Source organism: Adiantum capillus-veneris, chromosome 9, assembly GCF_014529385.1.
Source record: "Adiantum capillus-veneris isolate H3 chromosome 9, ASM1452938v2, whole genome shotgun sequence".
Taxonomy (NCBI): domain Eukaryota; kingdom Viridiplantae; phylum Streptophyta; class Polypodiopsida; order Polypodiales; family Pteridaceae; genus Adiantum; species Adiantum capillus-veneris.
The window spans coordinates 90,494,366-90,521,314 of NC_140939.1; the positions used below are offsets into that span (position 1 = coordinate 90,494,366).

Sequence of the window (26,949 nt, forward strand, 5' to 3'; positions counted from 1 at the left end):
TTGGGATCTACAAAGGCATGATTTTGCACCTTCTATGTTCTCCTTCCCTAGCCTTAAACACCCATGCTCAACGTGGACCTCTATCAATCTACACATTGCTTGGCCTGGGCCACAACAAAACAACTCTTCCTTGGGAGTCTATTCCAGCACCTTAAGAGTTACTCAGTTTTAGACTCCACAAAAATCCTAATAGAGTTCCCAATGGAGTTTCTTTTCCTGTGAAATAACATCTGGGCTTGGAGTAAGAAAGCTGATTCCAATGATAAACAATCCTGACATGCAAATATTTGAACCATTTTTACACAGTAACACCAGAGCAACATTAGAGTGTTGTGATGAGCTTTGCATATATTCATACTTGTCAAATAAATGCTATCTACGCATCATGCGTGGCTCAAAGGCTAACACAAATAGACGTCAATAATAACAAAGCACAAAATTGCTACTAAAAATGGAGGGAATCCTCGCAATATGGGCATACAGCCTTTACCAAAAAATAAATGCAGTCCCCTTGATTTAAGGACTATGTAACCTTTAACAAAACCTTTACTGCGACCTGCAGGCAAAAATTGGTATCTCATGTCTCAAGAGGTGTCTGCTATTTGTATGAATTGGAGGCCTTCACCAAAAGTGGCGCCGTCACATTTCATGCATATTGCAAATACATTATACATGAGGGGATGGTGGTTTAGCCTGCTATTGCAATTTCTTCGTCTCATCTTCCGTCTCATTCTCCTTGTCCTCTTCATCCAGGACAGTCCCTAGCTTCACAATGTCTTCTACAAGAATCTTTCCATCTGCAGTTTTGAAGGGCTTTTACATTTAATGAGTGTTTACGTTTATTGTTGAAAAGAAAGTCCAAATCTGATATCTATTTGGGCCCTCTCAATGAGTGCAGACATTTCTTGTACTCTGTTTAGGCTTTCAATAAGGAAGCTTTATCCTAGTTACATAAAAACTTCTAACCCTAAAAGTACCTTTATCTTTGGTTAAGTTGCTAATGAGCTCCCTCACAGGCTCCTGCCCAAGAGTGTCTTTGAGGTACATTGCTGCAGCAGCCAACTCTTCAGCCGTCACCTTCCCATCACGGTCTCTGATTGCATAGAGTAAAAATCTAGTTACTCTTCTGTACAGAGTGATAATAATGACTGGCAAAGGTGCAACCAGACCTGTCAAGAAGCTTCAAGCGATCCCCAATTTCAGCATCCACATCATCTATCTCCTTCTCTAGTTTTTGCAGCATCGCATCAACCTGCAGTTTAATAATTCTGTCTGTTAGAATCACTTCAGGTCCATTAGATTAGTTATCACAGGATCGACGATCGCCAAAATCAGAGAGTCTTACCCTTTCAACAAGTGCTGTTGACACTCTGGCTTCTGCAGTTGAGCGCTCCCTGTCTTCATGAGCTGCCTGGTACGCCTTTCGTGCTTCAGCTTCACCTTCCTTGCCCTCTTTTTTTACCATCTCATTATAAAGTGCAATCTGTGGTCCAACAGTATAATGGAGTACTTAAGCGTCTGCTCCAAACGTTTTCTTATAGACGTTGTGTCCATCTTAATAACAAGTTTGACAGATAACAATATCTCCGGCCAGACAGACAAGCAAGCAGTCTAAGATACATCTCCCTTCACCAGAGGTACGGCACTAAGGGTTTTGTTGACACAAGGTATCTTTGAGAAACCTTGGCAATGCCAGGATTCTGATCTGTTAACAACTGCAAAGTTCTCCATCTCACTTACCAAAACTTCAAGCCAGACCAAAAGTACACGTGAGGAGAGCCGCACACAAAAGAATCTAAACAGAGGCTCTTTACAGAATTCTTCAATCGGTACACATTGTGGGGCATCTTTTGACAGAATGCTTTAATAAGTACACTCTGGTGCATCAAGAGAACTTTGGTGATGCCGAAAAGTGCATGCTCTGTGCCCAAAAGCTGATCCAAAAAGGGCGAGAGCCATTCACACACACACGCGCGCGCATGCACACACGAGAACTTTGGTGCACAGGCATCATTTCATGAAAGCTTTTGAGGATCACTTAGCAAATATGGTTCTTAAGATGTTTTGACTCACTTCAAAACACAACTTGGAAAAAGTACCAACCCACACACAAAAGGACAAAGTACAATACCTCCTTATTGACGAGCCTCAAAAACTCAGCACGCTCCTTGCTTACGGACTGCCAATTCAACATTCGAAATTCAACTTCATATCGTAAGAAAGTTACATGTATACCTAGATGAAATGTATTCATCTATGAAGAAAGATGCAATTCTACAAGACAATAACCATAAGCTCCCTCATGCAAAGTTCTAACTAAATCCTAGATCCCTACTAACATCATGTCGGACTCAATAACTTGACAAGACTATTCTGAGTAGAAAACAGATACAGAGACTTACAGAAGCAGAAGCTAAAACTGCTAATGCACTACTAAGCTTGCAAAGGTCTTGTTGTCCAGAAATTTTTTTAGTAGCCAATTCTCGTGCAGTATCTGCTTTCAATTTGTGCAGTGCTCCATCGATCTCACCAGACTCAACTTCTGCCTTCAATGTCTCTTGCTCGACTTTGTCCTTCTCTGTTTCTTCCTGTCAACAAACATCCTGTAGTCTCAGAGATCAGGAAATTCTCAATAAGAAAAGATGACAAGACCTAAGCATCTGTCACAACAGAACTTGTTTTTAAACTTTTTTAGAATTGGTAGGATCACAACCTTGATCAACTCCTCTTGCTTCTGCAGATATTCCAACTTGCGCGTACGTTCTGTGAGTGCATCTTCACTGGGAAGAGTCATGAACCCAACAGATTCCACAACTTCATCAGGAAGTGATGAAAGAGTTGCCTGGACAGCTTCCTCAGGTTTCACCTTTCCAGAGACGAGGAATGCTCTACAAAAGTGGATAATGTCAGCCTATCCTCAAATGATCTTACCCACCAGTTACCATTCTTAAGAAAAAACACAACATAATGTAACTTTAACCTCCATAGTCAAAGCAGAAGCTTTTTCTCAGTATGCTGATATTGTAACTATTGCGATAATACGAGTACCAACATGTAGTTCTTGGTTGACTATGGATGGCCACAGTTGTACTTTCCTTTCTTCTTTAATACAATTTCAGTTTTGCTCAAAAAAAAATTAATGTGAATGCTGGCTGTAGAGGGATTACTCGACTATTTCTATCTCCAATGGATTCACAAAGTACAAGATTGGTGGTACAGATAAATCCAAAGCCAATCATAGCTTCATTAAAACTGATAGCTCAAGTGCTACCTTTTCATCACTAAGGCAAATTAAGGTCTCCATCCCCCATTCCCATTCCAACTTCCCCTTTCGAATCCCCGTTCCTTTAGACGTGAGTGAGTGGCATTTCATGCCCATTTCCGTTCCCCATTCCGGGTAACTATGTCCTGATCTGCGTTTTTTACACTCTATCAAGAGGTCTCTTGTGTTACTAAACGGACTATTTTCTTATTTTTTGAGTAATTTCTATTTAGTGAAATTAGGATATTTTAATGTGCGCACTTAATTGTTAAGTTAGGAATTGTAGATCTAAAAGAACTGATAAAAGCCATCGAGAACGGACATCTCTGATGTGTCATATGATGGGTGACATTAAGCATTGCGAAGGTGTTGTTCCGTAAGTTTGGTGGGAAAGACAGGGAAACGGATATTCCCAATGCGTCACCCATCCTTTGATGGGAGTATCAGATAGGGAATACTCTATTGGTCTCAGAGGAAATCCAAGCTGGGTAAGAATTACGTGTAAAGATGCAAGCACATGAATAAAGATGTGTTCTGAGAAGCTTTGGATAAAAGTCGGATGTTTATAGGTGCTTTCCAGGAAAGCAGATGCTTTCCCACGAGGAAATCTATGTCTGCATTGCATCTGTGCATAAAGTTGCATCCAAGGACGCCTAGGGAGTGCTGTGTAGCATCAGTTTTCAGCTCACAAGTTTTTAATGAGTTTTTGAACAGGTCCCCCACTTTTTAAATGAGTGGCTATTAAGTGGGCAACCACTTATTCAAAATAAAGCAAGAAAAGGAGGGGCCCCCATCTGGCCGAAAACGGAAATCTCTCTCTCCCCCCTTGTTGCTAAATAAGCTTTATTTGAAGGAAATATAGTTCTAAATGAGTTATTGGATTTATAACTGAGAGGGTTTTCTCGCTTGAGACATCTGGAAAAATAATTATAAATGAATTATTGGATTTATAAGTGAGAGGGCTTTACTCGCTTAGGGCATGTGAGTACAGATATTTCTAGTGTGTCACTTAGAGTAATGACGGGAGCATTGTGAGCAGGAATATCTGTAGGGCCACCAAGAACGGGTACTTCCGATGCATCACATCAGATGGGTGACAGAGAGCATCGAGAAGAAGTATTCAACCATCTAGAACGGACATCTCTGATGCGTCATGGGATGGGTGACAAAGAACATCGCGAAGGGGATTGTACCGTAAGTTCAGTGAGAGAGGACTACGTGATGGGCATTCCTGATGCGTCATAGGGTGGGTGACGGGCATAGTTACCCGGAACCAAAAACTGGAACGGGGAACGAGGAACGGCAATGGGTATGAAATGCCATTCCCTGCTATGAATACTTATGTTTGAAACACAAAACAGAGATTCGGAACAGGAAGTTGGAATGGGAACGGAGACTTGAAAATGGCCAATTCCTATAGCTATGGTGACGAGAGCATCGGAAAGGGAACATTCATAGTTAGGAGGTATTCCAAATGGCGTTAAAATTGTGACAAAGAATGAGGCAAGCACTTGAGAATGAAGATGGTGTGAAACGGCTGCAGCCGAACGCGTTTCGCACATCGGGAGTCTAGGTCGGTCAGTCTGGGACTGGTCGGGCCAGTTAGCATTGAATTCTAATGAGTATGGAAGCCTGTGTGCACCAAATGAAATCTAGGCCACTCGAAAATTCACAACTTTATAAGTAAGTGGAATAGAGAATTAACTCAAAAGGGGCAAACTAGACACATGGCGGCTCCAGGCAGATTTGCCACTTCCAACATGAAGAGGGGACGCCAAGTTTGAGAGAGGAGGCTGATTTTTGCTTCAAGTGACCTACAGTGTGCGTGTGTGTGTGTGTGTGTGTGTGTGTGTGTGTGTGTGTGAGAGAGAGTAGCGGGTGCAAGTCTAGAGCTTTAACACTAGGGCTGTGTGAACATGAGCCACTTTTGTGGCTATAAGCAACTTTTTTATAAATTCTTGTTCTCATAGACTACCACAAAACTCATCAAAACCTTTCAGGGACTTGTACTCAAGGCATGTAGAGAGTTGAAAAAAATTAGAAATAAATAATTTCATGTAAATTTGTTATTTTTTAAGAGCCATGATATCAAAAATTTTGATATCCAATGTAAACTCCTTTAAAACCTTCAAAGCACATTGAAACTTTTTTGAAAAATACATGGAGATGCATACAATGAGAATCTATACATATACTATTTTTAGAAGAAAAATTGTCATCTTGTTTTAGGCATCAAAAACATGTATGTTGTTAAATTTAAACGTCAATTTTATGGCTTCTTACTATTTTTAGAAAATTACATTTTTTTATTTTACACTTTTTTGGGATAAATGATATAATAGAGTTTTCCTCTATGTCATGGGACCTCAATAATATCCTATGTTCAGGGTTTCTTAAAAAATAGACAGTTTTAGAGCCAATTTTATAGAATGAGGTGCCAAGCGACTTAAGTGGCTCAAACAAAAACCTAGTGTTAATGGAAAGCTTGCCTTCTCCTTTGTCTCATGTAGCGCGATGATTTGCTTAGAGATTGAGAGTGAGCACACGCGGGCTCTTTGTACTTTGCACACAGATTAATATAAAAATAAATACCGAAAGGGGTGCCAGTCGTTGGGACCAATACCTCTTGCTCGATCCGAAGCCAAAGATTTCAAGCAAAAGCAAGGCATAGACTTTGACAAGGTTTTTACGTCACTTATTGAGATGACTACCTTGCAGACAGTACTTGCTTTGGTCATAGTTACCCGCAACGCGGAACGGGAACGGCGACCCCTCCCCTTGCGGAATGGGAGAACAGAAACGGGTCCGGAACAGGAACGGCGCGGAATGGGAGGCTTAAAAAATACCCAAATAATGCAACTTTTAGCCTTATGTGTTTGAATACAAGTAGTACTAGAGTCCTTTGACCCTAATACCCACAAAAAACATGATTTGAAGACCATTCAACCTTATTATGACTTGATTGGGATGTGCGACGCCGCGATCATGGTACATATACAACAGACACAATCCCCATACACAATAACACATGCAGTTACAGATTAGAGCTCTCAAATAATTGCAAGAGTAGAAGTCAGAGATAAGACTTGAAACTTTGAAAGTTGAGCCATAACATTGAGCAAAATACAGTTTTCGCTTAATTTTGGCTAGCAGGCCCGCCAAGGCGCTACAAAAAGACAAAGGTGACATATACCATAATGAGACTATAAGGGGGGCAAACCACAATACCAAAAGACCAAAGGTGACAAATACCATAAATGAGGGCAAACAGCAATACAAAAAGGTAAGGACAATGGATTATGGAAGTCCTGGAGTCTCAACTCTCAAGTCTCAAGACTCAAGACTCAAGAGCCACTAGCCTGAGAAGCTCCCTCCAATCATAGTTACCCGGAATGGAAACGGGGAACAGGAACGAGAGGGTCCGGAACGGGACGGGAACGGGAACGGGGCCAGAACGTCGACTAAAGTAAGGCTTGAATTACCTCCATTCAGCTTAGTCCCAAATAAACTCCTAAACAACCCCTAAACTACCCCCAAATCTACCCTCTAATTGCACCAAATATGTCCCCCAAACAGCCCCAAATCTGCCCTCGAAAGCCTACTTTTTTTACCCCCAAATGCCTACTTTTGCCCGTTCTGCCCCATGTTCCTCCATTTCAGGACACCGTTCCGGTTACACCTCGTTCTAGAACGGGTTCTGTTCTCGACTCCGTTTCGGAAACAGGACTCGTCCGGAACGCCGTTTCGAAACGTTTGGGTTGTGTTCTACCCATTCCCTGTTACACTGCCCCCAATTCGTAGTAGCCGGTTGTACGTCATGCACATCCTCCCATTCCTCATCATCGAGCTCTATGCCCGGCTCGACCTCAGCCATGGATGAAGTACCTGGTGTCAGTGCCTCTATATCTCCACCTATCTCAGAAGCCTCTTGCTCTATCTCCCACTGTGTAAAAGGATCTGTTTGTTTACCTGCACTCTTGCAAAGCATTTTCAAATTTGTGCTGACAAAGACAAGATTATTTGCCTTCTCCACTCCAAGCCGATTCCTCTTCTTGGCAGCAATGTGGCTAAAGGTACTCCACAATTGCTCCAAGCATGAGGTACTAACTGACTGGCTGAGAATACGGATCGCCAATCTCTGAAGCTCAGGGCCATCATAGCCATAGTCCTCCCACCGTACCACTGAACCTATCTTCCTGCGATCAATCTGAGCATCTGGACTGCCAAATGACCACCGCATCTCTCTGTACTATCTCAACTAATCTCTGACAATGCGTCGTCATCTCTGTCTAAAACCATCTGTTTAAGATCTATGTAAATTGATTCATGACTTCTCTATCTGTCTCTTGCCCCGCACCTTGGAACTCTGGATCCACCATGTCCGCTCCCCCGTGTAAAGAAGAGGCATATGAATTCCACCTCGAGCTACAAAGCGGGTGGATCTCCTCATATCGATCTGCTTTCGGCTCAAGCTGTACAAGCTGCTCAATCATGTGGTCCATTGCCTCATAAACCTTGCCAATGCAAGGGTCCATGCCATCCAGAACTCAAAGTAAATGAACCACCGGTTTTACCTGTGCGTCTACTCTTGAGCTCCTTCCAGAACTCAAGATCCTCTGCCTTCTCCTTGCACAAAATCCCTGCAACTGTCTTTACATAGGGGGAGGTGGTGAACTCATCACTGATGAAGACCTGTGAGACCGCATTTTGAAATTTAGACAGCCTGCACACAAGAAGAAAGTTAAATGCAAAGCAGGTGTCTGAATACTTTAGAAGCACTTTGCCGCTCGACCTCTTGAGGTACTCACTCCGAACCAAGTTGTGATTGTTGATAAAAGTAACAATCTTCACTGCATCAGCAATGACTGGAGCGATCCATTCTAGCTTGCCGATGTCTTTTAAAAGGTTGTTCAAGCAGTGTGCCATGCAAAAGCACATTGTCACATGCAGATAGTGGCCTTCTACAGTAGCTGTTGCTGCCCTGTTTGATGCCTCCCCATCTATGACAAAGGCCACCACGTGTTGCTCACCGATCGTTTCTATGGCCGCTGTCCACTCTGCAGAGAGAAGTATGCGACGAGGCCATGGATAGATCTCTTCCTTGTATCGGTCTACCCGTCGGCAATAAGGGAAACGCCATGTTTTGCCCAAAGCCGTTGAATATTGAGTGTTGCTTGCTCCACGATTGCCTTCTCTCGATCGAGCAAAGTGGTTCGGAGAGCCTCTGAAGATGGCGGCACATAGCCGGTGCCGTACTCTCCTATCCGCTGCACCATAACTTTCCAATACTCCGACCTATTTCGATCGCACGTAGAAGAGGTTAGTATGGTAATTGATTATTCATAGTTTAAACTTTAGAGATCATAGTGACAGAAGCGACGATAATGGAAGAAATGAGAGAGAAGATCGATAAAGCATACCTCCCCGCGACAAATGGGATATGATCGTGATAGAAGAAACGGGCCACGGCGGCATCCACCTCTTCCTTCTACTTTGGGTCCCAAGAGGTGGCAAGGGTCCTTTGGCGACGAATTGGACCCGATGAAGGTCCACCGCCACCAACACCGGGTAGAGAAGAAGAAGGAAAAATGAAGGTCTTTGGGTCGATACCTTTGCGTGTGGGCTTGGCTTTATGATTGAATTGCCGATCCTTTACCTCAAGCTCATTCCTCTTCTCGATGGTTACGTTGTGCAAAATCTCACCTCATGTCCCGACACTCAAAGAAAGTGTGCCCTCACTTTGTCATGCCCCCCTTTCCGCGAGTAAGAGCATAGCTTGCATGCCCATGCACGAGAACCTCCTGTCGCCGACAAGGTGCCCTCTGAGGTAACTTCATCCCACCACGACCATTCCTTTGCCTTTTGAGTGTTGGCCCAATGAACGGAGGGGGTTGTACGAGGAGAAGAGGCCATGGATAATTGGATTATCCAAGAAAGAGAGAGATTGATCCTTGAGGGTTTGAGAGAGAGAACTTGAGAGAGAGGCTTGACTATGTGAGTCCGTGAGAGCTTGAGAGGGAGGCTTCACTTCTTGAGAGTAGAGACCGAGAGAGAGAGAGCTTGAGGCCTTGAGGGCAAGCCCAAGGGAGAGAGCTTGAGAGCTTGAGGGTAGAGCTTGAGAGCAAGGGAAAGAGAGCTTGCTAGCAAGGGAGAGAGAGGCTTGAGAGATGTTCACTTGTGAATGAAAGGGGTGAGGGGGGGCAATTTATAAGGGCTGCTAGAAAAAAGACATGTAACAAACTGCTGACGTGTCGACCTACTGAAGAACGGAGCTACCGGCCGAGGGGCCTAAACCCTAAGAAGAACAAGCAACAGAAGAAGTGTCACAGAGTGATGACGTGGTTGCCCGAGTGCAGAAAACCCTAACCCTGATTTCTGCCAGAAACCCTAATTCTGGAAACCCTAACCCTAAAACCTGCAAACCCTAATTTCTGCCAGAAACCCTAATTCTGAAAACCCTAACCCTAAAACCTGCAAACCCTAACTTCTGCCAAAAACCCTAACCCTAAGGCAACAGACAAATTCCGCGTTTTTGCGCTGGCTGATGACGTGGCAGGTTGTACGGATTTCCGTAAATTGCGATGGGAGCTTTTGGCATTGCTTTTTGGACCATAAGCTTTTGAAAACTTTTTATGTAAACTGCTTTTTGGACCAGAAGCTTTTGAGTTTGAAAGCTTTTCATGTAAACTACTTTTTAGGCCAAGGGCCTTTAAATATGAGGCTAGGACTCATTCTCTGGCATGCTTCAGTACGAAGGTGCAGAGTCTGGAGTACCGGCTTGTACTTTGATGATGCAATATAAAGAAATACCGAAAGGGGCGCCAAGGTTTGGGGCCAATACTCTCTAGGGTGGAATTCCGCCACTCCGTGTCGCGTGTCGTCTCTCTCTCTCTCTCTCTCTCTCTCTCTCTCTCTCTCTCTCTCTCTCTCTCTCTCTCTCTCTCTCTCTCTCTCTCTCTCAGAGTTCTGTTGTTATTGAAGTGCTAAAAGTCTGCTCAGTCTGTTCTTTTCTATTGGCACGTGGTGCCCGCCTTGTGACAGTGGTATCAGAGCATCAGGCGTGTGCTTTTCTGAAAGCATACCGGTCCCACAAAAGAGCAGACAGAGCTTTATTCGAGGATATCTTCGCCCTCGAACCTCGGCTTATTAGCCACTCCCACCCTTATTCATCGCGCATCGGACATGCTCCCGTCTTCACCGCAGGGTCTTACAAGGCATAAGCCAGTTAAGATCACTTGCAAGAGAAGGATCCAGATTTGTTTCAAGTCACTGTTTTTCTCAGAAGCAGTGCCATGCAGATGTTGATGTCTACACCTACCAAGCAGCATTCTCCAAGTACTTGGCAAGCTTTCAAGAAAATTTTTGCCGGAAGTTATATGGTTTCTGACATCTTCCTTCGGAGTGCAACTTCTATTAGAGTGGGGTATTCTGAAAAGCTTGCCATAGAAACCCTAGCAGATTATAACTTGGAATTTCTCGATATCTCCCAGTAGATGTCTCTTCACAAGCAGGAGATCCAGTGTGATTGCTATCTTGGGACTACCATCGCCGCCAAAGAAACACTGTCTATACAAGAGCTGATGGACCATGCCGTGCTCGGCTACAACCTTATGGAAGAAACCTAACCTTAATTTTTGATGCAGGTTTCAAGATGGAAAGTCAGTCGACTTTCGAGCTCGACTGATGTCGAGATTCCTTTTTAAGTTTGAGTTCTGTTTGAGCTTGTTTGGTGATCCTGTTTGGAATTTGTTTGAAATGGATGGTATCTGTTTTGAACCTGTCTTGGTGCCGATTTGAATTGTTTGACTTTGGTTTTAATACTGGTTTCAATGATTGGTGATTTTACTCCCGGGTGGAGTAGTGAGAAATTATGTTTGAGAATGCTTGTTCATACTCATGGCCCGGACCCTTGTGGTTATTTGCGGGGGGCGTATTGAATGATTGAAAAGTGTTGTTTTACTCATGGCCCGTACCCTTGTGGTTATTTACGGGGGGAGTATTGTTTGTTGTAACTCTCGGCCCGGACCTGGATGGTTATGCGGGAGGAGTATTAAGAAGTCTGAGCAGTGGTTACTCTCAGCACCTCCAAACGACGCAGGCTGCGGTCTGGGGGGCGTTTGGTTGTAAAAGGCCTCTATGTCTCATGGCCCGGACCTTTTTAGGTTATTTGCGGGAGGAGTGATGAGGGAGTCGTTGAACAGCTCATGGCCCGGACCTGGATGGTTATTTGCGGGGGGGGGTGTTCATCGGCGGCTTTATGTTTCTATGTCTTGTAACATGCATATGTAAGCATTTGTGTTGCATTGTGATGTGGCAACTACTGAATATTCCTAATTGGATGAGATTGCCTCGGTATGTAATTTTAGTGCATCAAGACACCCGAGGAAGATCAGTAAGGTCTGGGTGTGATTGGCTAATTTTACTACGCCGGAATATCAAGAGTTTCGATCTGGACGAAAGGAGAAGCTAACTCCTTGATCAAAACAGCCGATAGGAGCAGCTAACTCCTTGATCAAAAGAGCAGAAAGGAGAAGCTAACTCCTTAATAAAAAGAGCAAACTAATTGTCCCTCGGAATGACCCTCGGAAATTTTTGAACTAACTTGAATTGTTTTGCAGATATGCTGTAATCGCGGACGATTAGTCTCTTTAAAGAAGGGGAGATGTAACAAACTGCTGACGTGTCGACCTACTGAAGAACGGAGCTACCGGCCGAGGGGCCTAAACCCTAAGAAGAACAAGCAACAGAAGAAGTGTCACAGAGTGATGACGTGGTTGCCCGAGTGCAGAAAACCCTGACCCTGATTTCTGCCAAAAACCCTAATTCTGGAAACCCTAATTGCTGAAACCCTAATTCTGAAAACCCTAACCCTAAAACCTGCAAACCCTAATTTCTGCCAGAAACCCTAATTGCTGCAAACCCTAATTCTGAAAACCCTAACCCTAAAACCTGCAAACCCTAATTTCTGCCAAAAACCCTAACCCTAAGGCAACAGACAAATTCCGCGTTTTTGCGCTGGCTGATGACGTGGCAGGCTGTACGGATTTCCGTAAATTGCGATGGGAGCTTTTGGCATTGCTTTTTGGACCAGAAGCTTTTGAGTTTGAAAGCTTTTCATGTAAACTGCTTTTTAGGCCAAGGGCCTTTAAATATGAGGCTAGGACTCATTCTCTGGCATGCTTCAGTACGAAGGTGCAGAGTCTGGAGTACCGGCTTGTACTTTGATGATGCAATATAAAGAAATACCGAAAGGGGCGCCAAGGTTTGGGGCCAATACTCTCTAGGGTGGAATTCCGCCACTCCGTGTCGCGCGTCGTCTCTCTCTCTCTCTCTCTCTCTCTCTCTCTCTCTCTCTCTCTCTCTCTCTCTCTCTCTCTCTCTCTCTCTCAGAGTTCTGTTGTTATTGAAGTGCTAAAAGTCTGCTCAGTCTGTTCTTTTCTATTGGCACGTGGTGCCTGCCTTGTGACACACCTAGAAACTGCCCGTTTATGGCCGTTGGAGGCTACTTGACCGTTGCCCGCTGTTCCAGGCGTCCCCTGCCGCTCCGGTCCGTTCCCGACCGGCCATTCTGGTTACTGCTTGCCTGTTGGAACGCCCAACTGTTTCGGGATGTTCCCTGCACCTGAAGCCTGTCGGAACGCCGTTCCGACGTTCTAGCCCTGTAGAAGATGTTTCCCAATAACTATGGCTTTGGTTGCCAAAGGGGACATGGATTTGGTCTAAATAGATATTAAGACAACGTTCTTATACGGTGATCTTCATGAGGACATTTACATGCAGCAACCACAAGGTTTTGTTGAGAGCGACAAAGAGAAGTTGGTGTGTAAGCTTAAGAGAAGCCTTTCTAGTCTAAAGCAGGCACCATAGGAATGGTATCATAAGTTTGATGCTTTCATGAAGTCTCAAGGGTATAGGTGGAAGAAGTTGATCATCCTTACACAAAGAAAGCTTACAGAGGGTATTGATCCTATAAACAGATGATATGCTCATCTCTGGGAAGAGCAGTTTTGAGGTAGATATACCTAGATAAATCCAGGATAGGCCTAAATTCACCTATTAAGGAAAGTGCAAGGTATAGACCCATGGTAGTCACCCAGAAGACAATATAACCATCAGCTCACCATGCGTAGTATTGACTAAAAACACGACATCCCCACTAACGTCGTCAGTGCCTAATAATAGTGGGTGTAGACCTAGGTACTTACATATGCTCCCAAACACAACACACACCACACCCACACACACATTGTTGGGATTAAAGCCCAAGTGGCCTCTTCCACGGATATGGCCGGCCGCCCACGTAACTCGTTTATCACTAACTCTTTGTATATACTCACTTATACTTGTGAATAATAAGATTTGAGAGATAACCCTCCAACGAATTCTCTGCGTATTGTGTAAGCTCTCTGTCTGTGTATGTGTGTGTGTGTGTGTGTGTGTGTGTGTGTGTGTGTGTGAGAGTCGATCTAAGCTCCGCTCCGCGACTTCAATTGGTATCAGAGATGACGGCTCTGCAAAGTTTATTTTGTGAAGCACAAGGATGAGGTGCTCAAGGTCTTTAAGACATTCTTGCAGCTTGTGGAGAATCAGAGTGGTCAGAAGCTGAAATGCTTAAGGACAGACAATGGTGGAGAGTACGTTTCCAAGGCTTTCCAAGACTTTTGTGAAGCAAAAGGGATAAAGCGGGAACTTACTGCACCATACAATCCTTCACAAAATGGAGTTGCAGAACCTATGAATAGGACCATACAAGAGAAGGTCAGAAGCATGTTGTCAAATGCTGAGTTGCCTGATGGATTTTGGACGGAAACAGTGGCTACAGCAGTCCATTTGATCAACAGGTCTCCTAGTAGGGTTCTAGATAAGAGTGAAGTGGCCGAGATGCTATGGACAAGCAAGGCACCTTCGTATAAGCATCTCAGAGTCTTTGGTTGTGAAGCTTATAGCCATATTTCTAAGGAGTTGAGGAATAAGTTAGAACCCACAGAGCAGGAAGTGTATATTTCTTGGCTACGGAGAATCAGGCGAGATGGGTTACCGGCTTTGGGATCCTGAGTCCAGAAAAGTTATTCGTAGCAATGATGTGCATTTCAATGAAGCCAAGTATCACGCTAAGCCAGAGAAGACACAGGAGATCAGAAGAGTTGTCTTCAAGGAAGATGGACCTAGTGCTAACACATCAAGACAGCATGGTCAAGCTCAGGAACAGCCTATAGTGGCTAGAGAGGCGGAATCAGTTGTGGTGAGATGTTCTGAGCGTGCCTCCAAACCACCTGATCGTTATGTGCCACCTCTAAATTATGTCATGCTCACGGATTGCGGAGAACCATCCTGTTACAAGGAGGCATTACAAGTGGTTGACTCGAAAAAATGGCAGTTGGCATGCAATCAGAGATGACGGCTCTGCATAAGAATCAAACGTGAGATTTGGTTCAATTGCCAGAGGGCAAGAAAGCTCTACCTTGTAAGTGGGTTTACAGGTATAAGCTTACTCCTCATGATGGACAGCCAAAATACAAAGCACGGTTGGTTGCTAAGGGTTTTAAGCAAGAACACGGAATAGATTTTGATGAAGTCTTTTCATCAGTTGTCAGGATGACAACATTGAGAAGTGTACTTGCTTTGGTTGCCAAACATGATCTGCATTTACATCAGATGGATGTGAAAACGGCATTTCTTCATGGAGATTTGCATGAGGAGGTTTATATGCAACAGCCAGAAGCGTATGTTGAGAAAGGCAAAGAGAAATTGGTATGTCGTTTGAGAAAGAGTCTCTATGGCTTGAAACAGGCACCAAGAGACTGGTACAAGAAGTTTCACCAATTTATGCTTTCTCAAGGATACAAGAGAAGTGAGACAGATCATTGCCTGTATACTCAACAAGCTAAGGATGGTAGCTTGATAATCCTCATCTTGTATGTGGATGACATGTTACTTGCTGGTAGACAAATGGCAGAAATTTCAGCTCTTAAGTCAAAAATGGCAAAGGTTTTTGACTTGAAAGACATGGGTGAGGCAAGTCATATACTGGGTATACGTATCCAGCAAGATAGGTCAATGAAGATGCTTTACTTATCTCAGGAAGAGTATATTGACAAGGTGTTGCAACGTTTCCATATGGATAGGGGAAAGGCATTGATGACACCATTGCCGTCATATGTGAAACTAAGCAACCAAGATTGCCCACAGTCTGAGGTGGAAAAGGTTGAAATGGATACGGTGCCGTATGCGTCTGCATGTGAAAGTTTGATGTATGCAATGATTGCTACACGTCCGGATATTGCATTTGCAGTGGGAGTGGTTAACAGATATATGTCAAATCCCGGCAAGAAACATTGGGAGGTAGTGAAAGGTATCATGAGATATTTAAAACATACAAAGAGTATCCGCATATGCTATGGTAGTCAGGATTTGAGTGTCAGAGGATACACTGACTTAGATTATGCAGGAGTCTTGGATAAGAGGAGATCTACATCAGGCTATGTCTTTACATTGGCTGGAGGTGCCATATCATGGCGATCTCGATTACAAGATTGTATTACGCAGTCTACTACAGAAGCTGAGTATGTTGCAGCAAATGAGGCATGCAAATAAGCTATTTGGCTTGGTAGATTGATAGCAGACTTGGGAATCAAAGTAGATATGCCAGAGTTATATTGTGATAGTCAAAGTGCTATACAATTGGCAAAGAATCCATTGTTCCATTCGAAGACTAAGCACATTGATGTGAAATATCACTTCATTAGGGAAGTACTTGAAGACAAGCAGATACAACTAATGAAGATCCACACCAAGGACAATCCTGCTGATCTACTCACAACGGGACTTCCAAGAGAGGGCTTTGTGCATTGTCGTGAGTTATTGGGTATTGGATAGATGGCAGCCATGTAAATCTTTGTACATTTATGTTCATAGATTTACAGTTACTTAAAGTGCCACATTGGACTTTAAGTGGGAGGTTGTTGGGATTAAAGCCCAAGTGACCTCTTATACGGATATGGCCGGTCGCCCGCCTAACTCGCTTATCACTAACTCTTTGTATATACTCACTTATACTTGTGTGAATAATAAGATTTGGGAGATAATCCTTCAACGAATTCTCTGCGTACTGTGTAAGCTCTCTGTCTGTCTGTGTGTGTGTGTGTGTGTGTGTGTGTGTGTGTGTGTGTGTGTGTGTGAGTCGATCTAAGCTCCGCTCCGCGACTTCACACATGAGCATAAATCAACACATAATTCAGCGTACTGAGTTTCTGTCATAACCCCGGAGATCAAGGGCAGACTCAGCCATAATGAAGCCTAGCACTGCAAGAAACATTAAATCGGAAAAATTAGCACAATGTAGCAGTTTTGAGGTAGATATATTAAGTCGAAGTTGCATGAGAACTTTGACATGAAAAATTTGGGTAAAGTAAACCATATTCTTGCCATGCGCATTAAGTAAAAAAGGTTAGAGAGGTTTCTTTACTTGTCACAAAACAAGAATCCATTTGCCCTGTACTAACGCGCTTTAACATGGAGGGGGGAAGCCATTATCTACTCCATTGCCTCCATATGTGAAACTGAACCAAGAGGATTGTCACAAATCTGATAAGAAAAAGGCTAAGGTGGTCAACATTCCTTATGCATCTATTGCTGGTTCTGTGATGAACGTCATGATTGACTCTAGACATTGCATTTGCAATGGAAGTCGTGAGTAGAGTTATGGAATCTTGGGAAGAAGCATTGGGATGCAATGAAGGGTGTGATGAAAATATTTAATTGGTACAAAAGAGTTGTGCATATGCTTTGGAAACAGAGACGCATATGCACGGAATGTGGACAGTAAAAGGTCTACGACACGTTACGACTTTACAATGTACATTCACTAGAATAAGTCTCATTCTACCATAGATGCAGAATATGTTGCCACATCACATAACAGGAAAGAAATTATAGGTTTAAGTTTTGCATTGCAATAGTTAGAGTGCAATCCAACTAGCACAAAATCCAATGTGTTAGTATCACTTCATTCATGAGGTGCTTAAGGACAAGCGCATAGAGCTTGTCAAGATTCACACAGATAAAAACTCTGTTGCTCTACTAGCCAAAGGTCTACCCTCCGAGAATTTTGTACCCTGTCGAGTGCTTATGGGCATTGGATAGAGATCCAAACTCTACATACCATGTACATGTGTCCATAGCTTGCTTAAAGGCACATTAGCCTTGAAGTGAGAGATTATTAGATTAAAAGGCCAATATGTCGGGACATGTCCAACCGCCCAACACTTCCCATTACTAACCATTATCATTCTTGTACATATGTCCATAGCTTGCTTAAATTGCTTAAAGGCACATTAGCCTTGAAGTGAGAGACTATTGGATTAAAAGGCCAACGTGTCGGGACATGTCCAACCGCCCAACACTTCCAATTACTAACCATTACCATTCTTTTAAAAAAAAAACCACTAAGCAATAAGGAGCTGCAGATCTTGGTTTTGCTGCAGGAGCTCCACCCCACTCACATTGTCCTCTCTCCTCTCCCTCTCGCTCTCCGTACCGGCACACCCCCTCCTTTAAAATTGATTGAATAAATGAGAGTATACCTAGCTTCGCTCTTCGGCATTTATGTCAAGCACTTGCAAAAGTTCAAATACTGTAAACAAAAAAAGATCCAGGACTACCTTCTCGGATTTTCACATAAAATCTTCCAGGAGTTAGTATAACTTCACGAAGTGAGTGTAGTCTTCTAAGGAACACCAACCTTGAAAGAAGAAGTAATGACGATGGAACAGAATGATTCAGGGAGAGATCCAGCCAGTCTTTTAACTGCAACAAGCATACAAAGAAACATGAGATATCAACGGATTTGAAGTGCACTTCCCTGTGAAGCTACCTAAAAAAGACTAAAAACAACACCAGCCTGTTTTCTCATTTCTTCCACAGACAGTAGGCCCAACATTCCTCGCTCCCTACATGCTTGCCGTAGCTCTGCTTCTGAAAGTGATTCAACTCCTTCAAACTGGATCATTCTGTCATCTTGCTTTATCCTGGTTCAAACAAGAGCCATTGCCATAACAGATGTCACTATGAGCGGGACAGTCCCTAATAAAGGTTCTTGTTTCTACCACAGTTGCACCACAACACAATCCTAGAAGAAAAGTACTTGTTGTTTCAATGTCATCTGATAATTGATAGAGCATTGAGTGGTATTAACCTAGGTTTGATATGTGGTTGACAGCAGTTGTCAATACTATAGAATGCATGGGATATTTTTTCATTCAAACCAGAAAGGATGAATAGTATGGGGTTATATGGCAGAACAATCAGGAAAATCTCAATCAATTGCACCTGCTGTCACTACTGGCTTGCAATTATATCCCAAGTAGATACCAAATAACATAATCCAGAGATTTACAAGATTCGGGGCATGACTCCACAAACATATTTTCATGTGAATCTAACTTGAGCTAATAAGTTACACAGCATGAGCGCATGCTTTGTTGATACATTAGACATTCAAAAGATCTCAAGGGTATGTACCAAGCTAGTTTAGACCGCAGCATGTGCCGAAGGTATGCATCTGTACCATAGGGTTTGATATTCATGTACTTGCACATGTTAACCAGCCTTGGCCTGTACTTGCACAAAGGAACAGGGGTAAGCTTAAGAAGTTTTTAACAGCATCATATAGAGACCGAAATCCCTGCTTTCACCTGCTTATATTATCCAATGTGAGTTCATCGTTAAAAAGCTTAGCAAAACCCAAAATGTCATCATTCAGCACTGCCTCTCCCCTACGAACCTGTCCAGCAACAGTCACAGAATATTACTTTCAAAAGGTCAGAAAAGTCTGAACTTACAAACATAAGATAGCCTAAAACACTTAGACAAGAACAAAAGAAAGGCCGCACCCAAGAAAATAGATTAAGAAGAGAAAATCAATCAATAAAAACTTTATTTGTTTCTTTTTTTTTAAATAGAGAAAAACAAAACAGCATTTACTTGGAAATGCTTTTAGAAAAGGTTGATGAGAAACACAAATGAGAAATGTTTTAAAGAAACACAAACGAGAGAAGCTTACTACTGAAACTTTGAAAACAAGTCACTTAAGGTTGATAACCACCTTAAGTAGTCAAAAAGATAAGACATTACCTTGTTCATAAACTGGTCAAGATCCTCTGCAGTCCTTTGAATTTCCCCACTCCTTGTGGTCTTGATCTCTTTGGCCATCTCCTTAACAGTGTCTTGCAAGAATTTTGCATACTCTATTCTTGCATTCAGCTTTCGCTTCAGCTTTTCCTGTCCGAGTATGAAGCACAAAACCTCAATAATGAACAGAACAAAGTTCTCATGTGTAGAAAATCTTCTCAAACATTATCAAGTTTCCTTTTCGAGTTCTTCCTCTTTATGCCTTGCGCACTAATGACAAAAACCTCACCCACCCTCTCTCTCATAAATAAATAGAAAACCCATTATTTGCAGTTTTCCTAAAGGTCTAGCTCGAGTCTGTAAAGACTTGCCTCATCTGCCTTAATATAGAAGTGACTTGCATCTCATTTGAGCGCGTTCAGTCCTCCATAAAGAGCAATTAGCATAGCTTGGCCATTTGATGTTTTCTTAGAGAACAACCATTAGCCCTAGCCCTTTATTTTGCTCACTGCTCACCTCCTACTTATGATCTCCCAAAGGCAGCTAAAACCCGACAAAATAATGTGGCAAAGAGTGGAGGGTTGAAGACTAGACTCCCCTATTAAAGAGATTTGGTCCATACTGAAAGTAAAATTACTAGATCCCAATTGAAAATAAAATGATGAATAGACCACATGGGACAGGTATCAAATTCAATACAGCTGGGAGGAGCCCACACAAACCATGAAATGTAGTATAAAAAATTGAAAAGCAACATCAAGTAATGAAGCTGTTGCAGAATATCCGACTCACATGATCACCTTGGCAGGCAATAACCTCTTATATTATGGTCATGACACACAAATTTGATGCTAAAAAAGCCAGCACGATACACATTGTTAGGCTATATGCATGTTAGGCGACAGCTATACGCGGGGAAATTTACGTATTGTTTTATGAAGAAAAGAAAACCCACTTGTTCCTTCATTTTGTCCTGGAAAGTTGACGGAAGCATGTTTGGGAACAGCTTCAAAAAAACTGGAAGCAGGAACTCCATAAAAGGGACAATGACAAACACTGCAAATGGAACAAGACGAAATATGTCTGCAGTTGTCCTTGTGAGCTGTTGTCTTTCTCGTCTTGTTAGGCTCTTGCCGCTTGCAAGCTTGAGCAGCAGTCTCGAAGAAATCCTGATATCTGCCCATAGAAGCTTCGTACCTACCCAATAATGTTTCAATGTATCCCGAAACTCTTCCCTCCAATGGGCCAACTTTTTAGCCCAATCCTCCCTAAAAATCAAGGCCCTTAAGTACATCACTTATGCTTGCAGCAGTAAAGTTCACAGTCAATAAATTCATGGCCTACCTGCTCATTGCTGCAATTGCCCTTAAAGCTGGCCCAACTCCCAGCAATCCAGTCCAGATTTTCTTCAAGATTCCAACACCTTTGCTTTGCACTTCTTGCACCTTTTTAGCCTTGGCTTTCGCAGAGCTCAAGCCTTCCACCGCTTGATCACATTCCTCAGGAGACGGTTCAAGGGGTTTTGGCTTCTTGGCTTGTTCAGTATCAGTCTCCACATCTTGGTATTGCGCAGCAGTTGATGAAGATGATGCAGTAGAAAAAGTTTGTTGTCTGAACAAGTAATAATGCGAAATCCTCGGAGCACCAGAGCTCCCTCTTACCAGGACTCTGGCAACATGAGTAGCCAATGTGTTTTGCACATTTGACTCTGCATTATATATCCCTCTATAGCCTAAGAAGTTTGATAAGACATCAGCTGTAGATAAAGGTGAAGCTGATCCTGCTGAAAATCCAAATCCATGATATGAAGAAGGGTGCCTTTTCCTATTAAAGTCTCCAAATTCAAATGAGGCAGCAAAATTTGTGCACAAAGGCTGTAGAAAACTGGTGGCTTCACTGCCCAACCTTCTGCTGCTATGTCTGGTGCTGTTCTCATTGGAGGTATGTTGTCCTTGAGGTCCTGCCAAACTGGAAGAACCTAAGGTTCTATGTTCTAGTAACTCATCTTCGTTGCTGAAAATCACACCACTTTCATGTAGATGCTGACTGGCAAACCCAGATGCTCGAGAAGAGCTAGAGGAAACCTGCTGATTGAGGATCTTGTTATGTACACCAGATGAGGGTACCTTACGACGGCGAGAAAGCAGCTGCCTGAAAGCCATAGCTAGAAGCTCCAGAAGGCTTTTACCATTACCAGACAACTCATTCACCTTGATGATCAAGATTGCAGCGATAATATGAATCAGATGTGCCAAATGCTGCCGATGGAAACAGAAAGACGTGTATACACAGCTTTCAAGTGATAAGCAAGAGCTTATAGTTCGGTTGTTGGATTATGCTCAAAATTGAGAGGGTGAGGAAGAATTGCAGCATTTGAGGATCTCCTGAAAGTACAATACAAAGAATTCGATGTGCTTACCAGATGACTCAAGCAAAAGAAGCCTGCTCTACAGCATTAGACGAACCGCCAGAAACTTTATCTGAAGCGATGGCGAGGTTGCGAAGAAGATGAAGTATGTAGCACGGCGCGGAACTTCGGAAGACGCAAATGACAATTTCTTTCAGTACGACGTTTGAACTTTGAATCCACCTTCGACAGGAGGAACAATGGCGCTCTACCACCGTGAGAGAGAAACATTTACGATATCAGAAATCTGGGTTTTAACTTTTAAGGTGGTCTCCACGTTAATTTCTCCCCGTGGATTTGTAAGGGAGCACTTGCCACCCACAAGTTAATTTTTCCCAGTGAAATTCGTAGAAAACCGGCCCTGCGAACAGAAGCCTTTAGTATATTTTTTACCGAGCAGGTGTAACACATTTTGAAAAGGAAATAAGCAGACGAATGTTGAGAGATCCGGACCTCATTGCATGACAAAAGCTGAATTTAAGATCACAAAACGATCAGCACTGAACTACAGTTTGCATGAGGAATTATGCATTGCAAAATTTGGCGAGAGGCAGGGCTCTCTCTCTCTCTCTCTCTCTCTCTCTCTCTCTCTCTCTCTCTCTCTCTCTCTCTCTGTGTGTGTGTGTGTGTGTGTGTGTGTGTGTGAGCGCGCGCGCATGGCTCAGCCTGTGAAGTCACCACAGCAGTCTCTCTCTCTCTCTCTCTCTCTCTCTCTCTCTCTCTCTCTCTCTCGCCAGGTTAGCGTGCGTAAAAATGGCTTCAAGCGTTGTTTTTGAGATGTTGTTTCAGGCAGGGACGATGCCTCGAAATTCACGCGGAGCTTGCTCTGTAATAGGTGAAGGGAGTAACAAGGCTAGTAGGGGGAAGGCGACAGGGCTAGCAGCAACGCTGCGTGAGCGATGTGAGAAGCAAGACTGTGACAGGAGGGGGCGAGGCCACAAGTGAGGATGAAAGAATCTTTTAACTAATAGAATTTTTTAAAAGTAGAGCGAGTAGGAGGTACCAATGACTAACCTTGCAAAATCCTAACTAGTTTCCTAGCTAGCCTAGAAGAAAACCGACTAACCTTGCAAAATCCTAACTAGTTTCCTAGCTAGCCTAGAAGAAAACCGGTAAAAGTGAACAAGTTTTAGTATAAGAATCGATAAATCCTTAATATTTTGACCCAAAATGCAAAGAGTTTTAATTGTATTCTTTTACGAAAGGTACAATCCTCAATGGTATGCTTTGTAGCTATTGGTGTCATAGATGACAATTGCATTGGGGCTGTTGACACTTGCAGTACGTATATCACCTTGACTTGTTAATCTTATAATTTGTATGAATGCAAAGAATATCATGGTCTCTTAATTACTCCATCAATGGAAGTCTTTTGAGATATCAATTTGTCATTGCTTGTTTACAATTGTTTAGATCTTTCTCCCTTGGCTGTCAAGATTGTATATGCTTTACAATACTCTTTAAATTACATATGTTTCGCAATCACAAGAACATAGTGTACGTGACTTATTGAGATGAAATCAGAATCATGCTCCTTGACCTTGGGAATGATGCATCACTACGTGCACCTTCTCCTATTATCAAATTTTATTGGTATGTATCAAGTAAATTCTAATCCAACTCGATATTGCATCTTGGTTTAAATCTCCATGCATTCCATTAGGTCTCCCCAATCTTGAAAAAAAAAACCTTTCAAAACATGTGAATTGCATAAGTGAAGAGTGAGTTTAGGAAATAAAAAGACATATACAGGTGGAAAGTTAAAAGACTTTTTGTGTCCATATAAAGAAGTGGTCGACTTCACATTGGTGCATTTGTGTTTTGCTTCTCCTTTATTTTCCCTTTCGTGTTTTCTTCTTTGTAAAGTGTCCTTACACTATGTACTTGCACGATGTAAGTAGTGAATTTTATTTTTGAAGCCATTAGGAATACCATACATTAGTAATATAGTACTTTGGTTTAAATCTCTATGCATTCCATTAAGGATATTGGAAAGGCAATTACTAAACTCTCACTTCTCTCTCAAAACCTCATAAGTTGAGACATAAAGATATGCATTCTCAACTTGATTGGAAAGAGAATGGACCTAAACTTATTGTTATCAAACTTCAATTTTGATGCATTTAAGGCTTTATCATGGCCTTTCTTTCCTAAAAATGATCATACTAGAGAGAGAAAGCACATGTCAAAGGACAATGAGGCATGCAAAGAAGAGTGCTCATGGATAAGGAAGTGATAAAAGATGAACGCCACTTTATAAGTGCATGAAAAATGTTTTTAAGATCTCACGAGAGTTTTACGAGGCTCAAAACCACAAAATACGAGAATGGGAGGCAAGTGTATATTAGGGCATGTGGATGGGCATGAGGCCCTAAAACATTCATTTTCCTCTTTAAAAATCCCAAAAGAGGCTAAATCTCCATGTTCATACTCCCATACTTTGAACTCTTTCACCTCCTCTTACAAATTCAAATCAAAAGTAGTCTTCACTAAATCAGGCATAACTCGCTCATACAATGTTGGATTGCAAAAAAGAAAAGAAAATTCCAAAATTTAGCTTGTTTCAAGCTCTACAACTTTGTAGAATAACTCAAAGCTAATTCAAATATTACAAAGGAGGATTATCAGAGACTATCAAAAATTTCAAGAACTTCTACGAAAATTCTATATACTACTATGCTATGGAGCTTCTTCTTGTCAAACTCAACAAAAGCTCTATGGATTCCACTCATTTCTCTCATGTATGCTTGTATTGATTATTTATTGATGCTTTTAAGAAGAGGATAACTACATATGATGATGAAGGAAACCGCTAAGTTGCTTGGGTAATGGAAATCTTAGCCTTTACGATCCTATGTATACTCAAGCTTTTCCTTGTTGTAAAGAGCTTCAAGAGCTTGAGTAGTGAAATGCATTTTGAGGGGGGTTCCTTAATTTTGGTTATAAACATGCTAGTATGTGTGTGTGGAAATGATGTTCGGTTATGCACCCAAAAATGTAATCTATGCTAAGGTGATTTATGCATAAGGAAGCTAGAACTAAATAAGGTTTCATTTGTATATTCGGGATAAATGATTTTCAAGATTATTTTGGTTTTGGTCACCCTATTGAATAAAAGACTCAAAAACAAAAGCAAGCACATCTACAACAACCAGGATGGAAAATGGGGAGCTTTTGAGCTAGTACAGCTACACATGTAGGTCAAATGGCTTTAGTCATGAAAGGAAAAATCACCCAGATGGTAGGCTCTCATATTTGACATCAGCACTAGCAGCTTTGATAACTTTTGCTACTACTTGATTCTGACCCACCATGTCACCAGGAGATGTATCTAAGTGGGTTTTTTTGTAAAGAAAGAGCTATTCATGCTTTTTGATTAAACATATTAGGGTTAAAAGCTAGGTGCTATAAAATGAGGGGTTTGTAGGCCTATTGTGAGCATTGAGAAGAGAATTCGATCCAGTAACTTCAGGCCAGAGAAGGGATTCAGAAGGGTGCAATTCAAAGGAGGGAAATAACGAAAAAAGAGGACGGGGAAGAAAGGGAAGAAGAGAAGGGAATTCAAGAGAGGAGAAATTGAGTAGAAAAAACTCACCGTGTTCAAGAAAGAGCCAAGGAAATTTAGTATTCAAGAAAGATCAAGGTCATTCAATAAAGGGAATCAAAGAAGAAATTTTTTTAATGGAAAATCATATGTGAGGAAAGAGTCAAAAAATAAAACAAAATGTGTGAGCTTGTGATCAGAGCCACATCCAAGGGTTTAAACAAGTGCACTATGCATGTGCGCATCTAATTATATTGTACAAGGATATTGTGTGATAAAGTGTACATAGTTAGTGTATTAAGGTTTTAATAATTCTAATGTAGGGTTTTCAACTAAAGTTACAATTTGAATATTGTGTCGTTTTTCCCTCCAGCTCACGTAGCTAGAGGCCCGGTGCATGTTTAGCTGAAGTAACACATCTTTTTGGTGCAAGATTTGTCTCGACCTAAAAAATGATCTTAGTATATATTCTTTCAAAGTAGTACACTTTCGTTTAGCTTCCAAGATAGTAGGGGGTACCAGCTGAAACTAAATAAAGAAAGTAGGGGAATGAAGTGAGACTTTGGAAGAAAGTGCAATCTGCAGGTGTCGCGTTAGGCGGGGGGAAAGGCCAGCAGGAGGGGGAAGATCAAAAGGGGTCTTGCAAGGCAGGGAGAAGACCAATAGAGGCCACTTTCCTGGAGCTGATATGGAGCTAGTAGGTGTAGGGGACTTTTTTTTAAGAAGTTTATTGATTGTTGTGACATGCAGTATGACGTGTTAGCTGATGTGGTCAGATGATGATCTTCACGACTGAGAGCTTCTAGTAGTTTGAGTTTGAATCCACTCTCGGAACTTTTAGAGAGTAAGACGGCGGGATCCAAAAGAATATGATGTAGGAATGAATATGATAAGGAACAATCCACTAGGGTGGGATCCATGAAGTTTCCTTAAAGAGGGAAAAAAAGAATGAGGTGCTTAAAGATAACCATGGTGAATAATCGGCATGAAATCAATTTTAGGGAAGATGAAGCTTTTGACACAAAGAACTCATGCAATAAGGTATTTACTACAAAGGTTGCATGAAGCATACCATAATCCCTATGTACAACCCATGGTGCAAGGGTTGTTTGCACATGTCATGGTTCTTACCACAAGGACTCCTCCTCGAGAACAAAGTTTTCCACAAGGGAGTGAGCATTTGAGAGGATTGTCAAATGAGAGAAACCACCTTCTTAAGAAAAACATTTTAATCACTCTCCTAACCACACCACAAAGAGGCAAATATCTCTCTCAAGCAATGATTCTTCTTCCAAGAGTGGGAGAAGTGAAATAGGTTTCTTCCATCAAAGGAGGAAAATATCTCTCTCACCATCACCAAGTCCCCCTTCTTCCCACTCCCAAAAATTTAGCTCTCATGAAGCTATCTCAAAAAGTGCAATGAAATGCCCTTCATGAGGACACAAAAGGACATATCATGCGTGGATGCAAGCAAAAAAACTTCAAAATTTTAAGGAAGGGGGCAAGAGCATCACCTTCCTTTCCTTTGATGGCAATTATGGCTATACAGATAAGATGCCCAACTTCATCCAACAATTTGATGCCACCTTTGGAGGTGAGAGCTTCATC

General features: G+C 42.2%; 1 protein-coding gene across 1 annotated transcript; it reads right to left on the minus strand.

The window, feature by feature from the left end:
* Positions 1-421: 421 nt before the first annotated feature.
* On the minus strand, positions 422-22,043 carry LOC147450790 (uncharacterized). The gene is made up of 16 exons (XM_086519824.1): positions 21,925-22,043; positions 21,810-21,837; positions 20,735-21,600; positions 20,346-20,658; positions 19,394-19,540; positions 18,955-19,043; positions 18,782-18,874; positions 18,162-18,288; positions 18,003-18,067; positions 2,714-2,888; positions 2,403-2,588; positions 2,132-2,179; positions 1,346-1,483; positions 1,170-1,252; positions 978-1,093; positions 422-797 (listed from the first exon to the last, which is right to left on the minus strand). Exons 1-16 carry the CDS (start codon positions 22,026-22,028, stop codon positions 697-699), a joined length of 2,679 nt encoding a protein of 892 aa, XP_086375950.1. The 5' UTR covers positions 22,029-22,043; the 3' UTR covers positions 422-696.
* Positions 22,044-26,949: the final 4,906 nt, after the last annotated feature.